This window comes from Balaenoptera physalus (genome assembly GCF_965194825.1).
Source record: "Balaenoptera physalus genome assembly, chromosome: 21".
Lineage (NCBI taxonomy): Eukaryota > Metazoa > Chordata > Mammalia > Artiodactyla > Balaenopteridae > Balaenoptera > Balaenoptera physalus.
In genome coordinates, this window is record NC_138902.1 from 32,876,850 (window position 1) to 32,896,755 (window position 19,906).

General features: G+C 41.7%; 1 protein-coding gene across 5 annotated transcripts in view; it reads left to right on the forward strand.

Moving 5' to 3' along the window:
• The window catches only part of LOC309651345 (uncharacterized protein), a 217,899-nt gene that overhangs the window by 104,205 nt on the left and 93,788 nt on the right, over positions 1-19,906 (forward strand). The window contains exon 5 of one of the 5 annotated variants that reach the window (XM_082444010.1): positions 743-1,078. The exons of the other annotated variants lie outside the window; for them this stretch is intronic. Within the exon in view, the coding sequence (XP_082300136.1) occupies positions 743-1,078 (336 nt within the window). The remainder of the gene's footprint in view (positions 1-742; positions 1,079-19,906) is intronic. 5 annotated transcript variants of the gene reach the window in all.

Genomic DNA, 19,906 nt, shown 5'->3' on the forward strand with positions numbered 1-19,906 from the left:
CCACTCCTCTTGAGAGAAATCTATGGCCACATCCTGGAATGCCACCTGTCCCTGAAATTAAAAGTACACATGCCATGTGGCCACGGGAAGAGTTCATAATGTGACCCAAGAAGAAAACAGCAAGTTAAGAGAACTGGTTTTAATTTAGAAGAGTGTCTTGAATTATCCACACACACACACACATATATATATATATATATATTTTTTTTTTTTTCACAAAGTAACTTTCTCTACCTTATTTCTAACTACAAGAAAAGAGTATGGCATGTGATCCACAAAACCAGCATAGAGACTATACTTGTCTGGAAAAGAAATGATAAAATGATGGTTTCAATAAAGGCATATGCATTTTTGAGTGTTTTATTTATATCAAACTGGATAAAATGTATTTCTCAGACAGAAAAGACATGTCGAGGTAGAAATGTACCTTTCAACTATTCATGGGTACACAAGTACACTGGGGAGATTGTAAAAGTGCAGATTCTGATTCAGTAGTTCTGGTGGGCCTGAATTCCATTTTTTTAACAAGCTCATTTTTAACTAGTGATGCCACAGTCTCTGATTCGTTAACCACAATTGTGAATAGTAGAGAGATAATAAGGAAAGGTAAAAATTCATATTTAACTTTGAACATAAAGTGTTTTATGGATTTTACACGTTTAATAGAATAGTAAGCACAGCAGCAACAATCATTTGTGAATATTTACCGTAGACTGTGTATCTTTCTAACTTTTTTGTGTAGGATTCCAGGAAAAAGGCCTGGGCTGCGGCCACAGTGGGCGTGGCCCCCAGGCCGGGCCGCCCCTCCAGGACCCCCGACGGGGCCCTGCGCTCCTGGCGGCTCCTCCCCCGGCGCCCCCCTCCCTCCCGGAAGGCCTCGGGACAGAGCGGTCCCGCCCCCTGCGCCCAGAACGGAGACCGCGTTTCCGCAGAGCTGCAACTCCGGGCTCGGGGTCTCTTCCCTCCGCCGTCACTGAACTGCCCCGGAGCCCGAGGGGAGGGCGGCCTCACTGAGGCTGCCGGCTCTGGAGGGGCCCCAGCGGCCGAAGCCGCGACAGTCGTGGGGACGGCGGGCCGGGTAAGTGGGCGCCGACCCTCCGCCTGGTCCGGTGCCCGGGCTGCAGCGCAAGACCAGGCTCTGAGGGGCAGGGGTTCGCTGCCACCCGCCGCTGCTGTGCAGAAAGAGCGGCCCCCAGCGTCTGGTCCCCGGGAACTTCGGTCCCTCCTCTCGCCCCTGCCCTCGGCCTGGCTCGCGGGGCCTGGTGGGCGTGGGGAGGGGGTCGGCCTGAGCGTCCTGAGGGGAAACGGGGCAAGGGAGGCGCAGGGTCCGGCTGCAGCGTCAGCGCCCCTCCTCCTGACTGCGGGGAAAGCGGCTGAAAACTCACCCCCAGGCTCGCAGGCCCCTTATTCAGCCGAGTCCCTCTGCGCTCCTTCCTCCCTGAGCTAAAGTACCGGGGGGAGGGGACAGGGCAGGGGACTGGCGCAGGTAATGGGGAACATCAAAAGGTGATTGTTAACTAAGGAAAACCAGCTCTCCCAAGGTGAGGAATGGAGAGTGCTTTTCTTTGTATGGGAAGATGCAAGAGTCTGGGCTCACTGAAGTCCTTCCTTTGATATGCACCTCAGCTCTCCGGGGCCTGCATTCTGTATTTGCATATCCTGAGTGCCTCAGGGCCCGCCGGCTCACATTGGAGGGCTGCAAGTGCTGATGACTGTGACTTCCTTTGTTTACTGATATGGCAAGAAATATTCCATTTCCCACAGGCTTGAGGGGCAGACAGTGAAAAAGAGTCGGAGAATCTCACTCGGCATGTACTTTGGTATATATATATATATATATATATATATAATATTTATATTTAACTGTGCTAATAGAGGTTCTCAAGTCCAATCAACTTGTACTACTGCCCTCTATGTATTAATTTCATCAATATCATAAGATAATGCCTATAGAATTGACTTAATCCATTTAAACAGGATAATGATTTTTAAAGGAAACATAATAGAAATATAACAACAAAATCCTTACCAATAAAGGCTGGGTCTGGAACAACCTAAATAAATGTTCCATTGTTAAAATATTGAAAGATGTATTCAATACAAATATCAACAAAAATGAAAAATAATAAGGGCAGCGGAATGCTGAAATGTTCTATCTTTATCATTAAAGTGGCAGAAAATCATTTATTAGTAGGCACTGGGGGCAGAGGATGCCTGATTGTATATCTTTGTCATATTTGTGCAGTTGTTTGAACAAGTAACTTAAAGACAAAATGGAAAAACAAGGAGGTTTGTGCCTGAGATCATGTTGATGTGAAACCAGGGATGGCCACCTTGTGCCAGGTGAGTGAAGTTTACCTGGCCAGGTAGACCGCAGAGCTCCTGAGAAGCCAGGTTTGGAATTCTTCTGCTGGGTGCCCCTTAGGTTCTGTGACTTGATTGACTGTGAGTCATGTTGGGGGAAAGACCTGATCACAGGAAATGGATGGAAATAGAGTGATTTGGGGAGCAGCTAACAACATTCATCACAGCTCATGGCCTGAATGAATTTTAAAGAAACAGGAAAACAAATGTTTCTTATGGAATCAGAGAATGTGAGGACTGGACAATCCCAGAAAATGAGAAACACCCCATCCTATTTTCCAGATGAGAAAACAGAGGCCCAGCAAGGTGAAATCCCTCACCCAAGTTGCACCCATCTCTCCTCCTCACTACATGCTTCATGAAAGCAGGACTCTTCCTGTCTTGATCACTGCTGAACGCCAAACAGGGCCAGGCATCTAGCAGCTGCTCCAAAAATTTTAGTTGACTGTATGAAAAATGCTATTTCGTTCTTTCTCACTCTTATTCAGGATTGTGCCAAGAAATCATCAGGTTGCAATGTAATTCGATAAATGTAAATATTAATTGAGTTTTGTTGTGATGAGGGCTTAGGCTTTGAAGGTAACAAACTTGGTTCAGATCCTGGTTCTGCCACTCAATAGCTGGTTGGCTTTGGGAAAATTACTAAACCTCTCTGAGCTTATTTCCTCTGTAAAAGTGGGGATAAAACTATCTGAGCCAGCAGAGCACCTGCATCAGAGATGTGCACTAAGTATTGGTCTTTCTCACTCTCCTACGCCATCTCTCTGTTCTTCCCAGAGAAGCTGTACAGAAGGATATAGTACTTTTTTTAAAAAATTAATTAATTAATTTATTTTTGGCTGAGTTTGGGTCTTGGTTGCTGCGCGCAGGCTTTCTCTAGTTGCAGCGAGCGGGGGCTACTCTTTGTTGCAGTGCGCGGGCTTCTCATTGCGGTGGCTTCTCTTGTTGCACTTGTTGTGGAGCACCGGCTCTAGGCACGCGGGCTTCAGTAGTTGTGGCACACAGGCTCAGTAGTTGTGGCGCATGGGCTTAGCTGCTCTGCTGCATGTGGGATCTTCCCGGACCAGGGCTTGAACCCATGTCCCCTGCATTGGCAGGCAGATTCTTAACCACTGTGCCACCAGGGAAGTCTGATATAGTACTTTTTAAAAAGGGGTTTTAATTTATTTCAGATAATATACATTTTTCTTGTAGAAAAAATTATTCCACTATAGAAACATAAACACGCAAAATCGCTAGAAATGCAATATTCTATGGGTTAGATGTTATCAGTCACATTTTATAAGTAATTGGGCAAATGCCAAAGCACTAGGTACTGGGGAGTAAGAAGACTCAAATCTGGGGTGCCCCCCACCCCAATTTCAAGAGCAGGGTGTGTTTTTCAAATCCATGTTTTATCTGGTCTTTGTTTCTCATCCATCCTCTGTGTCTGCCTTTCTCAAGAAGGCTCAGATCCTCGGCTTTCACACCCTCCCGTCTGGCTGTGCCCCAGCTCCCGGCCTGGAACCTCTGCGTGCCTGGGTGTGCCTGCTCGCCCTGTGCATCACCAGCTTTGCCAGGGAGCTGCTGTATCGTGCACTGCTTGCTGTACCCAGAGTCCCTGGACCCTTCTGGTACATGAAGTGCACCCTCCTCACCACGTGTGCAGCCTATCCCCTTACCTTATATCCTGCCTCTAAGCCAGGCTTGGGGGTGACTACAGTGTGCATTCAGCTGTGTGAGGTGCTGGGATCAAAGTGAAGTTCCCAACTTTTGAAGTGGCAGGCTTGAGGGGCACACAGTGACTTAAAGTCGGGTCACCTGACTTAAAGGGGGGCTGATTGATTTAAAGCCAAGGCAGCTGACTTAAAGCCTGCGTCCCTCAGCTGCAGGACGAGACCAACTTTGGCGGTGCACGGATGCTCTCCAGCCAGCACTGCTGTTCAGGAAGGGCTTCCAGCAGCGCCTTAGTGCAGGGGGACTTGGTCCATGGTCTTGCCCCTGCCCTCAGAGGGGGGCCACCTGCTCTTCTGGAGAATCAGGGAGGGGGAAGTGCAGAGTCTCAGCTGGAGTTGTGGCACCCCTTGTCTGATGGCAGGGAAGGGGGGGCGGGGCTGTGTGGTGTCCTGGGGCTGGACTCAGCAGGTCGACTCAGCCTCTCAGCCTCCTAACCTCCACCCACACACCCTACAGTAGTTTCCAATAATATTTAATTGCGCCTACTTGTTTTGTGTGTCCCTTAACTTCTTATCGTGAATATAGATGATTTTATTACTGTTTTCTTTCATCCTTCCTACTAGCTGTGTACATGGTTGATTTACTACCTTTACTGAATATTTTCCTTTACCAATGAGGTTTTTCCTTTAGTAAGTTTCCTTTCATCATTTTTATGTTTCAGTTGTGGCCTTTTCTTTTTCACTTAGAAGAGCCCCTTTAAGATTTCTCATAAAGCTGGTTTGGCGATGCTGAACTCTTTTAGTTTTGCTTCTCTGTAAAACTTTAGATCTCTCCATCAAATCTGAAGGAGAGCCTTGCTGGGTAGAGTATTTTTGGTTATAGGATTTTCCCTTTCATGACTTTGAATATACCATGCCACTCCCTTCTGGCATGCAGAGTTTATCCTGAAAAGTCAGCTGATAACTTTATGCAAGTTCCCATGTTTGTAACTTGTGGCTTTTCCTTTGCTCCTTTTAATAGTGTCTTTTTATCTTTATTTTTTTGCCATTTTAATTACAGTGAGTCTTGGTGTGGTCCTCTTTGGGTTGATCCTGTTTTGGCCTTACTGTGTTTACTGGACTTGTATGTCTGTTTTCTTTCCCAGGTTAGGGAAGTTTTCCGCTTTTATGTCTTCAGGTATGTTCTACACCCCTTTCTCTTTCCTTTTTCCTTCTGGGACCAGTATAATGCAAATGTTAGTACACTTGATGTTGTTTCACAGGTCTGTTCAACTTTCCTCATTTCATTTTATTCTATTGTTTTACTGTTCATGTTCAGTGATGGCCAGTACTCTGTCCTTTAGTTTTCTGATTCATTCCTCTGTATCATTTAGTCTACAGTAGTTTCCTTTTAGTGTATTTTTCATTTCAGTTATTGTATTCCTCATCTCTGTTTGGTTGTTCTTTAGTCTAACTCTTTTTTAAAAAACTTCTAACTTCTTGCTCTGGTCGTCCATTCTTCTCCTGAGTTCTTTGATCATCTTTACAGTCATTACCTTGAACTCTTTCTTGAGTAGATTGGCTATCTCCACTTCACTTAGATCTTCTTCTGGGTTCTTACCTGTTCCTTCATTTGCATCGTGTTTCTGTGTCACCTCATTTTTCTTAACTTGCTGTTTTTATTGCTATGTATGTAGTAGGTTCGTTACATTTCCTGACCTTGGGGGAGTGGCCTTTTGTAGGAGATGTCCTGTGGGTCCCAGCAGCCCCCTCTCCCCTGGTCACTAGAATTATATGTTCTAAGTGTACCCCGTATGTGGGCTGCTTGGGCTCTTCTGCTGTGGCGGGCTGACTACTGTGGGTGGTCTGGTAGGCTTGGCTGCCCCCAGACTGCTTGTTTGCCAGGCTCTGCCTTGTATGGAGGCCGTCTGTGCTGCTTGGTGAGACTAAATCATAAGGCAGCTGGCTGCACAACTCTGGGGGACACCAAATCTGGTGCTGGTTCACTTATGGGTAGAACTGCAGTCCAGGTGATATCAGGGCTAGTGCCCAGTCACTGGTTCTGGGGCTATGCTGGCTACTGGGAGGAAGAGACAGGTCCTGAGTCCTGGCTGCAGGGCCCAGGAGCCACAGAGCTGGTGGTGGATCACTGTTCCTGACACAGCTCTCTGCAGGGTCTGGGGTATCCCTAATCTTGTGTTGGCATTCTGATGGGCAGGGCAGGACCCAGCTGAGTCCATGGCTGCTCCTGGCCTGCAAGTGAGTGTTCTGGTCACACAGGCTGCTGGGCTGTGGTATTCCTGGAACTGGTGTGTGCCTGTTGGTGTATGAGGCTGATCCCACTGCTAGAGCAGGTTTGCTGTTGGGCAGGTCCAAGCTCCATCCAGTCCCTGTGCAGTTATCACCTGCCGATGGTGAGGCTGACTCCAAGGCCAGAGCAGGCTCACTTGTCAGAGGGGCCAGGGACTCTGGGGCTGGTGCCTGTCCACTGAGGTGTGGAGGCTGGTCCTGGGGCTTTTGGGGGCTGGGCCCATGTCCAGGGGCAGCTGTGCATTGAGAGGGTCTGAAGGCACCTGTTTGCTGGTGGATGGGGCTATGCCCCTGCTCAGTTAGTTGCTTGGCCTGCAGCCCCCTAGTGCTTGTGTCTGTAGTCTGGTGGAAATGCGTGGGGCTCGGTCCTGAGGCTGATAAGCTACAGGGAGGATTCTGAAATTATGCTTGCTGGTACCAGTGTCCACGAGGTAGAAGGAGCTCCCCGAATGGCTGCTGCCAGTGTCTGTGTCCCTGAGGCTGTGCTGTAGTTGCCTCTTGCCTCTCTGGGAGACTCTCCAAGATCAGGAGGTAGGTGTGACCCAGGATCCTTTCAAGTGACTGCTTCTGTTCTGATTTTCGGATCATGTGGGATTTTGTGAGCATCTTTTAAGAGTGGAATGTCTATTTCCCACAACCCTCTGGCTCTCTGGAACATAAGCACTACTGGTCTTCAAAGCCCAACTTTCTAGGGACTCTTCTTCCCAGCACAGGATCCCTGGGTTTGGGAGCCTGATGTTGGGTTCATACTCCTTGCTACCTGGGAGCACCTCTGAAATTGTAATTATTCTCCCATTTGTGGGCCACCCACCTAGTGGTATGGGTCTTGACTATATTGAGATTTTGCCCTTCCTTCCTGTCTTGTCATGGTGCCTTCCTTATGTCTTTAGCTGTGAAAGATCTTTTATCGTAGGTCCCGGCCTTTTTCATCAATTGCTGTTCTGTAAACAGTTGTGACTTTGATGTGCCCATGAGAGGCATCAAGCTCTGGGTCTTTCTATGCTACCATCTTGGACAGTCTCTCCACTTCATTCTTAAATCATATTATTTAATTTTTCTTAGTATCTTATTTGATTTGTGACAGTTTGAAATTTATTATCACTCATGTTTACTTCGCCTGTTTTGAAAAATTGAATAGTGCATTCATTCATTTTCAAGTGAAGGTAGTGACCTGTGAATTTCCATACCTCAAAAATCAAGGATAGGACAAAAGCCTTTTCTACCTGTGTTACCCTCAAACTCTGCACCCCACCCCCGCCTGGGGATTAACCTCTTGCACCCATGCTCACCTTCTGTTTTTGGACCGTTAACCATCATTGCATCTGTATGTGTGTTGACAAAGTGAACTCTAGTCTTTCCAGTTTTTGTTTTTTGTTTTTTGGTTTAGGGAACAGTCCTACTATGAATGTACATTTACTGGTCTGTTGAAGTTCATATATAAACCTGTCAAGCACATTACCAGAATTGGAATTGTTTGTATATACACTTTGATAAATTTTAGAGACAATGGTAGAACAGAAGTACATTGTATTTCAAATCCCACAATATTCTCACACCATGAAAACCCTTCCCTTTTTAATATATTTGTGTGTAGTTTATCTTTATGCCCATTCCTATATTTCCCGGAGATGGGTAAGTGTTATGTTTCTTGCTAAAACATTTACTATTTTGTTCAAAGTCAGGCGTTTAGTGGTTTTAGCATGATCATATTTCCATGAACTCGCAAATACAGGATCTTCTCTCACACTCTTTTACTCCCTGCTCTTTTATATTGCCCTTCTAATTCTCAGTCCTGGTTTTTCTTTATGTTCTTCATCAACCTGGATAGGTTATACTATTTTCTCCCTTATTCAAGACCAATAAGATAGGATAGAACACCCAGAAATAAACCCTGATATATGGCCAAATGATTTTTGACAAGTTGCCAAGACTTTTCAAAGTAGAAAGGATAGTATTTTCAACAAATGGTGCTGAGAAATCTTGTTGCCAACATGCAAAAGAAGGACCCTTACCTAACTTCATCTGCAAAAATTAATGAAAATGTATCAAGAAACTAAATATAAGACCTAACAAAATAAAAAGTCCTAGAAGAAGACACAGGACAAGAGCTTCATGACATTGGATTTGGCAGTGTTTTCCTCAGTATGAAACGAGTGAACAACAAAGGCACAGCTAACAAAAAAATAAGCAATTTGCAGTACATAATTTTTAAAAAAATGTGTATCAAAGAAATGTAAACAGAATAAAATGGCAACCCACAAGATGGGAGAAAATATTTGAAAGCCATCTATCTGACAAGAGATTTCTATTGGGAATATACAGAGAACTCCTAGAACTCAACAAAAAGCAAACACCCTGATTCAAAAATGGATAAAAGACTTGAATAGATGGTTCTTCAAAAAGATGTACAAATAACTAAGCACTTGAATAGATGCTCCATATCACTAAATGCATGTTTATATATTTGTGTGCATGCATACACACACAAGCACACGCACACATACACAAGCAGAAAACAAGTATTGGTGAGGATGTGAGGGAGTTGGAACCATTGTGCTATGTCAGTGGGAATGTAGAATGATACACCTGCTCTGCAGAAGAGTATGGCAGTTTTTCAGATATTGAAAAATAGAATTACTACATGATCCAGGAATTTTACTATGAGGTATACGCAAAGGAATTGAAATCAGGGTCCTAAAGAAATATTTGTACTCCAGTGTTTAGAGCAGTAATAATCACAGTAGCTAAAATATGAAAGCAACCTAAGTGTTCATCCACTAGTTCCTGGATAAGCAAAGTGTGGTATACCTGTATAATACAATATTATTCAGTCTTAAGAAGGAAAAGATCTAGGAATATGCTACAACATAGATGAATCTTGAGGAAATTTAGCTACCAAAAATGCCATTTTTGTGACGTTTAGTGAGTCATAACAATACAACTACTTATTTTAATTATATGGGGTACTTAGTGTAGTCAAAACCATAGAAATTGGGAGGGTAATGATGCTTTTCAGGTGGTTATGGAACAAAAAGGAACGTTATGTTTAAAGGATATAGAGTTACAGTTTTAAAAGATAGAAAAGAATTAGATAAATGGTGATGTTGGTTGCCCAATAATATGAATGTATTTAATATCACTGAACGGTGCACTTATAATAATTAACATGTTATATTTTATGTTATTTGATTTTACAACATAAAAAATTGGGAAAGAATGTAATATCAGGAAAGAGAGTGGACCTGGGATAGAGCAGAGAGTAATCAGAAGGGTGAGACCCTGCATATGTTGAAGAAGAAGAGCTGAGAGTCTTCACTGGCCAGAAGAGACTTTATTAAAAAAAAAATTACTCTGAGGGAGTATTAAATAGATATCTATGGGTGTACTGCTATCTCCCATGGGTTATCTTAAAGAGTCTTTAATAAAGTCCATAAGGCTTGCTGAGGCTTTTTTAAAAACTAGATTCCCTATGAGATAATTAGAGGGTGGTACTTAAGTCTATGTCTAGGTTGACATAGATTTTGCAGGGAAGATGAACTTGAGAACAGTGGAGGTCCTGAGCGTGTAAGTACATGGAAATTAGAAAAAAAATAATAAAGGGAATTAGGAAAACTTTGGACTTCAAAGGTCATGGATTACTGAGTCAGACCTGAGATTTCTAAGGAGTTATATACACAGTTGCTATTTGGATTACTTGTTGATAAAGGTAAGTGGAAAAACTAGAGTTGTTTCCAAGTGTAGGTAAGATATAATGAGAGGATGGAGGTGCAAAGTAGGGAGGCCCAGAGAAAAGTGGGAAGGTCATATGGGGCCAAGATGGTGGTAATATCCAGCAGAACAGATGGTAGGGCAGACTATGGATTCATCTTTTTTATTTTGGTTCCCCACCTCATCCTTAATAATTCTTTGGGAATATTTCATTGCTCTGTGATGCAGGTACAGAATTGTAGTGAGGAGCCTACACCCTCAGTGTCCAGCTGTCTGAGTTCTCAGTGTGCTTCAAATGATGGAGAACTATTGCTTCTTTATGAGAAGGGTTAGTACCTCGTAGCTAAGCTTAAGCTGGAGCTTATGCAATATTGATTCTCTTTTATATGTACTGTTGGAATGGAGGTTCCTCCTCCTCTTTTCTTGACCATTATGAAATGAATCTATATTTATCAATATTTGGGTATATCAGATAAATACATTAAGTAAAGGAATCCTATATATTGCTCCCTGCATAGTTTGCCTCTTTCTTGTTTCTCTTTTACCTTTACTAAATTAGCACAGGGAGAGACCGTGAAATGTTCTAATCAGGAGAGATTAGAACATCATATTTCTAGAGAGGTTGGTTGGACAGAGCAGGGGTCCCAGTGAGAATCAAAGCTTCTGTTTCTACTTGGAAGTGTACCTGTATAGGGTAGATGGCTCCAGGAAACCTCCTAGAATATTCCAATGTCCCTGCAGGAGATCATTAAGAGAGGCAGAATCTGGTACCAGATCAGTGTACTATGACATGTTTGTCCGTCATCTGATGTGAGATTCTCAGAGCCAATCCCATATGGTAGGGCTGACTGCAGAGTGATGCAGAACCCATGAAAGCCTTTGACTGCATGTTAAAGATGAAGCTCGGATTTCAGGGAGAATTTTCTTACCTGACTGAATGTCATCCTTCTGTGGGTATGAGATTCTGTGCTTTTCCTCTGTTGATGACCACTGACTGAAAATCATTAGAGGATCATGTCTAGACAGCATTCTTTATTTAATTTCTTAAAGAAGAAAACATAGAAAACATTTTTATCCACTTTCAAATTGAGGATCAGGGGGAATGACATCAGTGAAAATGTCAGAGTAGGGAGCTCTGGCTTGTGTCCCTCCCCAGAAACACTGACATACGTGGTACAACCTGTCAAAATGACCTTATCAACACATGTAAGTTTTCTTTTCTTTTCACCATGTAGATTTATCTTTCATTGAAACTTTACTTACTACAGGATGTGGAGAATAAAGAAGGAAGTAGAAACTGTGTTTCCTGATGAGAGAATCACTAAGTCACATTAGCTGTTCTGAGCTATGTCGTACTCACCATGACCATAATTTAAAAAAAAAAAGAAACAAAACACTATTTTTTTTGTAAGTCAGTTCTGACATTTCATAGTTAAAGACAAGGTAAGAGATACAAACTTAGATTTACCAGAATTGAGTATAATTTTGATTGTACCTGTGTTAAATATATGAGTATGACCTGCTATAAAACTTCATTATACTTATTGCCACAACTGACAAATTCCCTTTCTCCACTCCTGATAAGTTGCATGTAAGGAATGCATAGGTCACTAACCCCAGCTGGTCACAGGTAAACTCTGCCACATGGATTACTGCATGTTTTCCTGGTGAAAGACCCTGCATTCTCAAGTATCATGCCTGCAGAGTATCTGGGCTCTTCTTTTTTCTGGATAAAGATTAGATAATCACCTAAATTTATGAGAAATATATAAATTGTATTTGCATATTCTTCAGGTTTTTATTTATCCATTCTCTTTCAAGTCCTAAGTGCAAATATTAAAGTGATTTCCAAGAGGGTGGTAAGTAAGACAGCTACGTTTATGCTCCAAAATTAGCAATAAATCATAATACAATTGTAAATGCATTATTATGTGATTAATATGTAGATACTTATATAAATGCAATTTTAGTAATGCTTTGTGGAGAGCTTCAGAATCTAGGTGTTAAAAATAAAAGGAGTTCTTGAAACAATCAGGGAATTATAGAGAAGGCTTTGTGTCTATAATTATCAATCTGAAATAATGCATTTTCTCAGAAATAAACTAGGCATAAAATTGTAGGAAACAGCTACATGAAATGAAACAGCATGTGAGATGGCCATACAAGAAAAAGAATATTCTCAGAGAATAATGAACATTGTGGAGTTCAGCAAAAGGGTAATACAGATTCAGAGAGTAAACCTTTGGAGAGCCTAATTATGAGTTCCTCATATTTCATCTTTGGAGAGATGGTAGTCATTTGAAGTATGATGTTATAAGGTGGAGTTAACATACTTAAATACTTTCGTTTAGAAATGACCACTTAGAACCAGAATAAATGAAAGAGAACACAAAATTATGTTTTTGTTGATTTTTAAAGACTTCAGGTGAGTGTTGATAATTTAAAAATACATGATGTCTTGAGTAAAGTTGCCTGGAATTTGAGATCTGTAAAAAAGCATTTCTGTTCTGTAATGCTAGGATGCTAATTGGACATTTTTGCAAGAAAGAGATTTCAGGATGCAAATCTTGTGTCTCTAAGGTGGGAAGTCAGTTCATGGTGGAACATTCTATTAAACTTGTGTGAGTGGAGAAATATTTCTTTGTAAGGAAGAGGTCACGAATCCGTTTTTAATAAAGTTAGTGGCTTATAGTATACCGAACGAGCAAAATGGCTATTTCTGAACTTGAAGAAAAAAATAATATAGTTTTTCTGCATTTATATTTTGAAGCTGATGTAAAATATCAAAAATTCTTTACTTTGAAAAACAATAATCAATTTGTAATCAATTTGACATAATTTATATATTGAACCTGTGGTACACACACACAATAAAACTTACATTAAAAATCTTTTTTGCATTTAAAAAATATTTTCAAGTGTAGTTGATTTACAATGTTGTGGGTTTTTTTAATACATGTTTATTGAAGTATAATTGCTTTATAACATTGTGTTAGTTTCTGCTTTACAACAAAGTGAATCAGCTACATGTATACATATATTCCCCGTATCCCCCCCGCTTGAGCCTCCCTCCCACCCTCCCTATCCCACCCCTCTAGGGGGACACAAAGCACCGAGCTGATCTCCCTGTGCTATGCGGCAGCTTACCACTAGCTATTTTACATTTGGTAGTGTATATATGTCAGTGCTACTCTCTCACTACGTCCCTGTCTCCCCTTACCCCTCTGTGTCCTTAAGTCTGTTCTCTACATCTGTGTCTTTATTCCTGCCCTGTCACTAGGTTCGCCAGTACCATTTTTCTAGATTCCATATATGTGTGTTAGCATATATGCCCAGTAGTGGGATTGCTGGGTCATATGGTAGTTCTATTTTTAGTTTTTTAAGAAACCTCCATACTGTTCTCCATAGTGGCTGTATCAGTTTACATTCCCACCAACAGTGCAGGAGGGTTCCCTTTTCTCCACACCCTCTCCAGCATTTATACAATGTTGTATTAATTTCTGCTGTGCAGCAAAGTGATTCAGTTATATATATATATACATATATATATACACATATGTATATATTCTTTTCCATTATGGTTTATCACAGGGTATTGAATATAGTTCCCTCTGCTATACAGTAGGTCTTTGTGGGTTGTCCATCCTGTGTGGAATAGTTTGCTTCGCTATTCCAAAACTCCCAATCTTTCCTTCACCCTCTCCTTGGCAACCACAACTCTGTTTTCTATATCTGTGTGTTTGTTTCTGTTTTGCTGACATGTTCATTTGTGTCCTATTTTCGATTCCACATATAAGTGGTATCATATGGTATTTGTCTTTCTCTTTCTGACTTACTTCACTTAGTATGATCATCTCTAGGTCCATCCATGTTGCTGCAAATGGCATTATTTCATTCTTTTTTATGTCTGAGTAATATCTATTGTATACGTATACCACACCTTCTTTATACATTCATTTTTCAGTGAACATTTAGGTTGTTTCCATGTCTTGGCTATTATAAATAGTGCTGCTATGAACATAGTGTTGCATATATCTTTTTGAATTATAGTTTTGTCTGGCTATACGTCCACAGTGGGGTTGCTAGATCATATGGCAACTCTCTTTATAGTTTTTTTGAGGAACCTCCATACTGTTTTCCACCAACTCACATTGCCACCAACAGTGTAGAAGGGCTCCCTTTTCTCCACACCCCCTCCAGCATTTGTTAATTGTAGATTTTTTTTAACGATGGCCCTTCTGATCAGTGTGAAGTGGTACCACATTGTAAATCGGATTTGCATTTCTCTAATAATTAGTGATGATGAGCATCTTTTCATGTGCCTATTGGCCATCTGTATGTCTTCTTTGGAGAAATGTTTATTTAGGTCTTCTACCCATTTTTCCATTGAGTTATTTGTTATTTTGTTATTGAGTTGTATGAGCTGTTTGTATATTTTGGAATTTAAACCCTTGTCAGTCTCATCATTTGCTAACATTTTCTCCCAGTCCATAGGTTGTATTTTCATTTTGATTATGGTTTCCTTTGCTGTGCAAAAGCTTATAAGTTTGATGAGTTCCTGTTTCTTTTTTGCTTTTACAGTAAGTGCCCTACATATGAACAAGTTCTGTTCCAAGAGTGCATTTGTAAGTCCAATTTGTTTGTAAGTCCAACAAAGTTAGCCTAGGTACCCAACTTACACAGTCGGCTATATGGTACTGTACCTTAATAGGTTTATAATACTTTTCACACAAACAATACATAAAAAATGAACACAAAAGTAAGGAAAACATTTTTAATCCTACAGTACAGTAACTTGAAAAGTACAGTAGTACAGTACAACAGCTGGGATACTCGGGCTGGCATCGAGGGAACAGGCAAGAAGAGTTACTGATTGGAGGAGGGAGAGGAGGTGGGAGATGGTAGAGGTGAAGGATTATCAGCAGTAGGAGACAGAGGGCAAGCTGCAATTTCACTCATGCCTGATGTTGATGGCACAGGTTCTGGTTCCTTGCCGGATTTAATTCTATCTACCCTCTTGAAAAAATGGTCCAGTGATGTCTGGGTAGCAGCTCTTTTTTTCTCATCATAGATGACAAGGTAGCACTGGATTGCATTCTGAATGGCTGCTGCAACCTTTGGGTACCATTCTGTGTTCGGGTCCTGTGCCTCAAAAGCTAACAGTGCCTCCTCAAATAAGGAAAATCTCCTTGCCATTTTCTGTGTCGTGAATCTCTTCAGTTCTTCAGTTACTTCTTCCTCCTGTCCCTCTTCATTCTTTCTCTGGGCCTCCAATTCCATCAAGTCTTCATTAGTAAGCTCCTCGTGTTGCACAGCAAGGAGTTCAATGAAATCGTCCTCTTGCAGATCTAGCTCCAGCTTCTCGCTGAGGGTCACTACGTTGCTGAAGACCTCTTCGGACTTCTCATCTGCCTTCTCAAATCCACAAAAATCATGAACAAACTGTGGGCAAGGTTCTTCCAAACCCCATTCATGGTGACCGCCATACCCTCACACCAAGCAAAGTCAATGTTTTTTATGGCCTTGTAGATGTTATAGTCGTTCCAAAATTGTCCCTAGGTTGTTCCTGATTTGTCACTTACCTTTACTGTCTGACAAAAAGTGTGACATAACTAATATTTCTTGAAAGTCGCTATAACTCCCTGGTCCATAGGTTGGATGAGCAACATAGCAGATGCACTACTTTGACGTTGGGATGAAAGTCATCCATGAATGGGGGGTGGCCCAGAGCACTGTCGAGCAGCAAAAGAATGTTTTGCTGGGCCGTTCTTCTCCAAGCAATATTTCTCTACCTCTGGGATAAAGTGGTGGAAAAACCAGTCCTGCAAAATGGCCTGTGTAATCCAGGCTTTGGGGTTACTCTTCCACACAACAGGAAGAGAGCCTTTGGCTATGTTTTTAAGGGTTCTTGGGTTCTCTGAATGATAAACTAAGAGAGGCTTCAGCTTCATATCACTGGAAGCATTGCCACCAAACAACAGTTAGCCTATCCTTTGTTGCTTTATAGCCCAGCATCAACTTTTCCTCCTTACTGATGTAACTTTGGTCCGGCATCCTCTTGCAGTACAGTTGTGTCTCATCCACATTAAAAACCTGCTTGGGTAAATACACACCATCATCAGTAATTTCTCAAAGTGTTTCAGGAAGTTCCTGGACAGCTACCGTATCTGCACTTGCTGCCTCTCCACTTACTTTTACATTATGAAGGTTGGCTCTAGCCTTGAACCGATGAAACCAGCCATGGCTGGCATTAAAAGATGTGCCCTCTGATTCTTTGCCGTGTTTCTTCTTCAAGTCTTCATAAAGGCTTTTAGCTTTCTCTTGAATCAGCATTAAGCTGAGCAGGACTCAGCGCTGATGTTGATCCTGCATCCGCACAGTGAGAAGTTTCTCCATCTCCTTCATCACTTTTCCATGCTGCTGCGATATTTTGTCAACATCGTCGGCACAGCAGACTTCACATGTTCCATGATCTTGTCCTTGTTCTTTAGATTCGTGCCAATGATTGAATGATTCATGTTATAAGAATGAGCGATGTCTAACATCTTTTTGCCTCGCTCCACTCTCCCAATTATTTTCACTTTTGTTTCCATCATTATCGCTTGGCGCTTCTTAGCAGTACCAGCTACATCACTGCTGCTTTTACGCTTGCTTCCAGACATCTTGGGCTTGAAATAAAGGTACTGTACTACTGTATACAGTACTGTAAAGTACACAAAAGCACAACCACTTATAGGAGATGCACGCACGTGACAATGTATGCCAGACACATGAACTAACGTACATGATTGGACATGCGAATGGACGTTGGCATCTTTGAAAGTTTGCAACTTGAAGGTTCGTATGTAGGTGACTTACTTTATTTGTACTGCCTTGGGAGATCTACCTAGGAAAACTTTGGTATGATTTATGTCAGAGAATGTTTTGCTTATGTTCTCTTCTAGGAGTTTTAAGGTGTCATATCTTATATTTAAGCATATAAGCCGTTTTGAGTTTATTTTTGTGTATGGTGTGAGGATATGTTCTGACTTCACTGATTTGCATACGGCTGTCCAACTTTAAAAACACCACTTGCTTAAGAGACTGTCTTTTCCCCGTTGTATATTCTTGCCTCCTTTGTCGAAGGTTAATTGACGATAGGTGTGTGGGTTTATTTCTGGGCTCTCTATTCCATTGATCCATATATCTCTTTCTGTGCCAATAACACGTGGTTTTAATCTTTTAAGAGTGGAAATCTCAATCCCACTCTTTTTTTTTTTTAATTAATTAATTAATTTATTTATTTATTTTTGGCTGTGTTGGGTCTAAGTTTCTGTGCGAGGGCTTTCTCTAGTTGTGGCAAGCAGGGGCCACTCTTCATCGCGGTGTGCGGGCCTCTCACTATTGTGGCCTCTTGTTGCGGAGCACAGGCTCCAGACGCGCAGGCTCAGTAGTTGTGGCACACGGGCCTAGTTGCTCCGCGGCATGTGGGATCCTCCCAGACCAGGGCTCGAACCCGTGTCCCCTGCATTAGCAGGCAGATTCTCAACCACTGCGCCACCAGGGAAGCCCCAACACGTGGTTTTGATTACTGTAACATTGTAGTATTTTCTGAAGTCAGGGAGGGTTATGCCTCCGGCTTTGTTGTTTCTCCTCAGGATTGTGTTGACAATTCTGACTTTTTATGGTCCCATATACATTTTAGGATTATTTGTTCTAGTTCTGGGGAAAATGTCATGGGTAATTTGACAGGGATCACATTAAACCTGTAGATTGCTTTGGGTAGTACGGCCATTTTAACACTATTAATTCTTTCCATCCAAGAGCGTGGTATGTCTTTCCATTTCTTTGAATCATCTTCAATTTCCTTTGCTAATGTTTTGAGATTATCAGCATATAAGTCTTTCACCTACTTGGTGAGGTTTATTCCTAAGTATTTTATTTTTTTGATGCCATTTTAAAAGGGATTGCTTGTTTACATTCCCTTTCTGATATTTCATTGTTAGTGTAAAGAAATGCAACCAGGGGCTTCCCTCGTGGCTCAGTGGTTGAGAATCCATCTGCCAATACAGGGGACACGGGTTTGAGCCCTGGTCCAGGAAGATCCCACATGCTGTGGAACAACTAAACCGGTGCGCCACAACTGCTTAGCCTGCACTCTAGAACCTGTGAGCCACAACTACTGAGCCCATGTGCCACAACTACTGAAGCCCACATGCCTAAAGCCCGTGCTCCACAACAAGAGAAGCCATCGCAATGAGAAGCCTGCACACCGCAATGAAGAGTAGCCCCCACTGGCCACAACTAGAGAAAGCCCGTGCACAGCAATGAAGACCCAATGCAGCCAAAATAAATTTAAAAAGAAAAAGAAAAAAAATGCAAACAATTTATATATGTTAATCTTGTATCCTGCTACTTTGCTGAATTTGTTTATCAGTTCTAGTAGATTTTGTGGGGAATTTTTAGGGTTTCCTTTATATATGTTATCATGTCATCTGCATATAATGACAGTTTTACCTCTTCCCTTCCAACTTAGTTAGCTTTTATTTCTTTTTCTTGTCTGATTGTTGTGGCTAGGACTTCCAATACTATGTTGAAGAGAAGAGGTGAGAGTGGGCATCCTTGTCTTGTTCCAGATTTTAGTGGGAAGGCTTTCAGCTTATGAACATTGAGTATTATATTGGCTGTGGGTTTGTCATAAATAGCTTTAATTATGTTGAAGTATGTTCCCTCTATACCCACTTCGGTAAGCGTTTTTATCATGAATGGATGTTGAAGTTTTTCAAATGCTTTTTCGGCATCTATCGAGATGATAGTTTGTTTTTTGTTTTTCCTTTGTTGATGGGGTGTATCACGTTGATTGATTTGCATATGTTGAAACAACTTTGTGACCCTGGGGTGAATCAAATTTGGTCATGGTGTATGATCTTGTTATGTGTTGTCGGATTCGGTTTTCTAATATTCTGTTGAGAATTTTTGCATCTATATTTATCAAAGATATTAGCCTGCAATTTTCTTTTTTGGTAGTGTCTTTCTCTGTGTGTTTTTTTTAAGTCTTTAATGAATTTGTTACAATATTGCTTCTGTTTTATGTTTTGGTTTCTTGTTTGTGAGGCATGTGGGATCTTAGCTCCCTGACCAGGGATCAAACCCGCACCCCCTGCACTGGAAGACGAAATCTTAACTGCTGGACCACCAGAAAAGTCCCCATCTGTTTTTTTTTTTTTTTTTTTAATGAATTTATTTATTTATTTATTTATTTATTTATGGCTGCATTGGGTCTTTGTTGTTGTGCGCGGGCTTTCTCTAGTTGTGGCGAGCGGGGGCTACTCTTCATTGTGGTGCGTGGGCTTCTCATTGCAGTGGCTTCTCTTGTTGCAGAGCATGGGTTCTAGGTGCACGGGCTTCAGTAGTTATGGCACATGGGCTCAGTAGTTGTGGCTCACGGGCTCTAGAACACAGACTCAGTAGTTGTGGCACATGGGCTTAGTTGCTCTGTGGCATGTGGGATCTTCCCAAACCAGGGCTTGAACCCATGTCCCCTGCATTGGCAGGTGGATTATTAACCACTGTGCCACCAGGGAAGTCCCCCCATCTGGTTTTGATATCAGGGTGATGGTGGCTTCATAGAATGTCTTTGGAAGTATTCCTTACTCTTCAATCTTTTGGAAGAGTTTGAGAAGAATCAGTGTAAGTTCTTCTTTGTATATTTGGTAGAATTTGCCTGTGAAACCATCTGATCATGGACTTTTGTTGGTAGGGAGTTTTTTTAAATTACAGATTCTATTTCGCTTTTAGTGATGTCTGTTCAAGTTATCTATTTCTTCTTGATCCAGTTTTTGTCAGCTGTAAAAAAAAAAAACATACATTTTTAGATTATGTTAGCACCTAAATATTTACCATGTATTAGA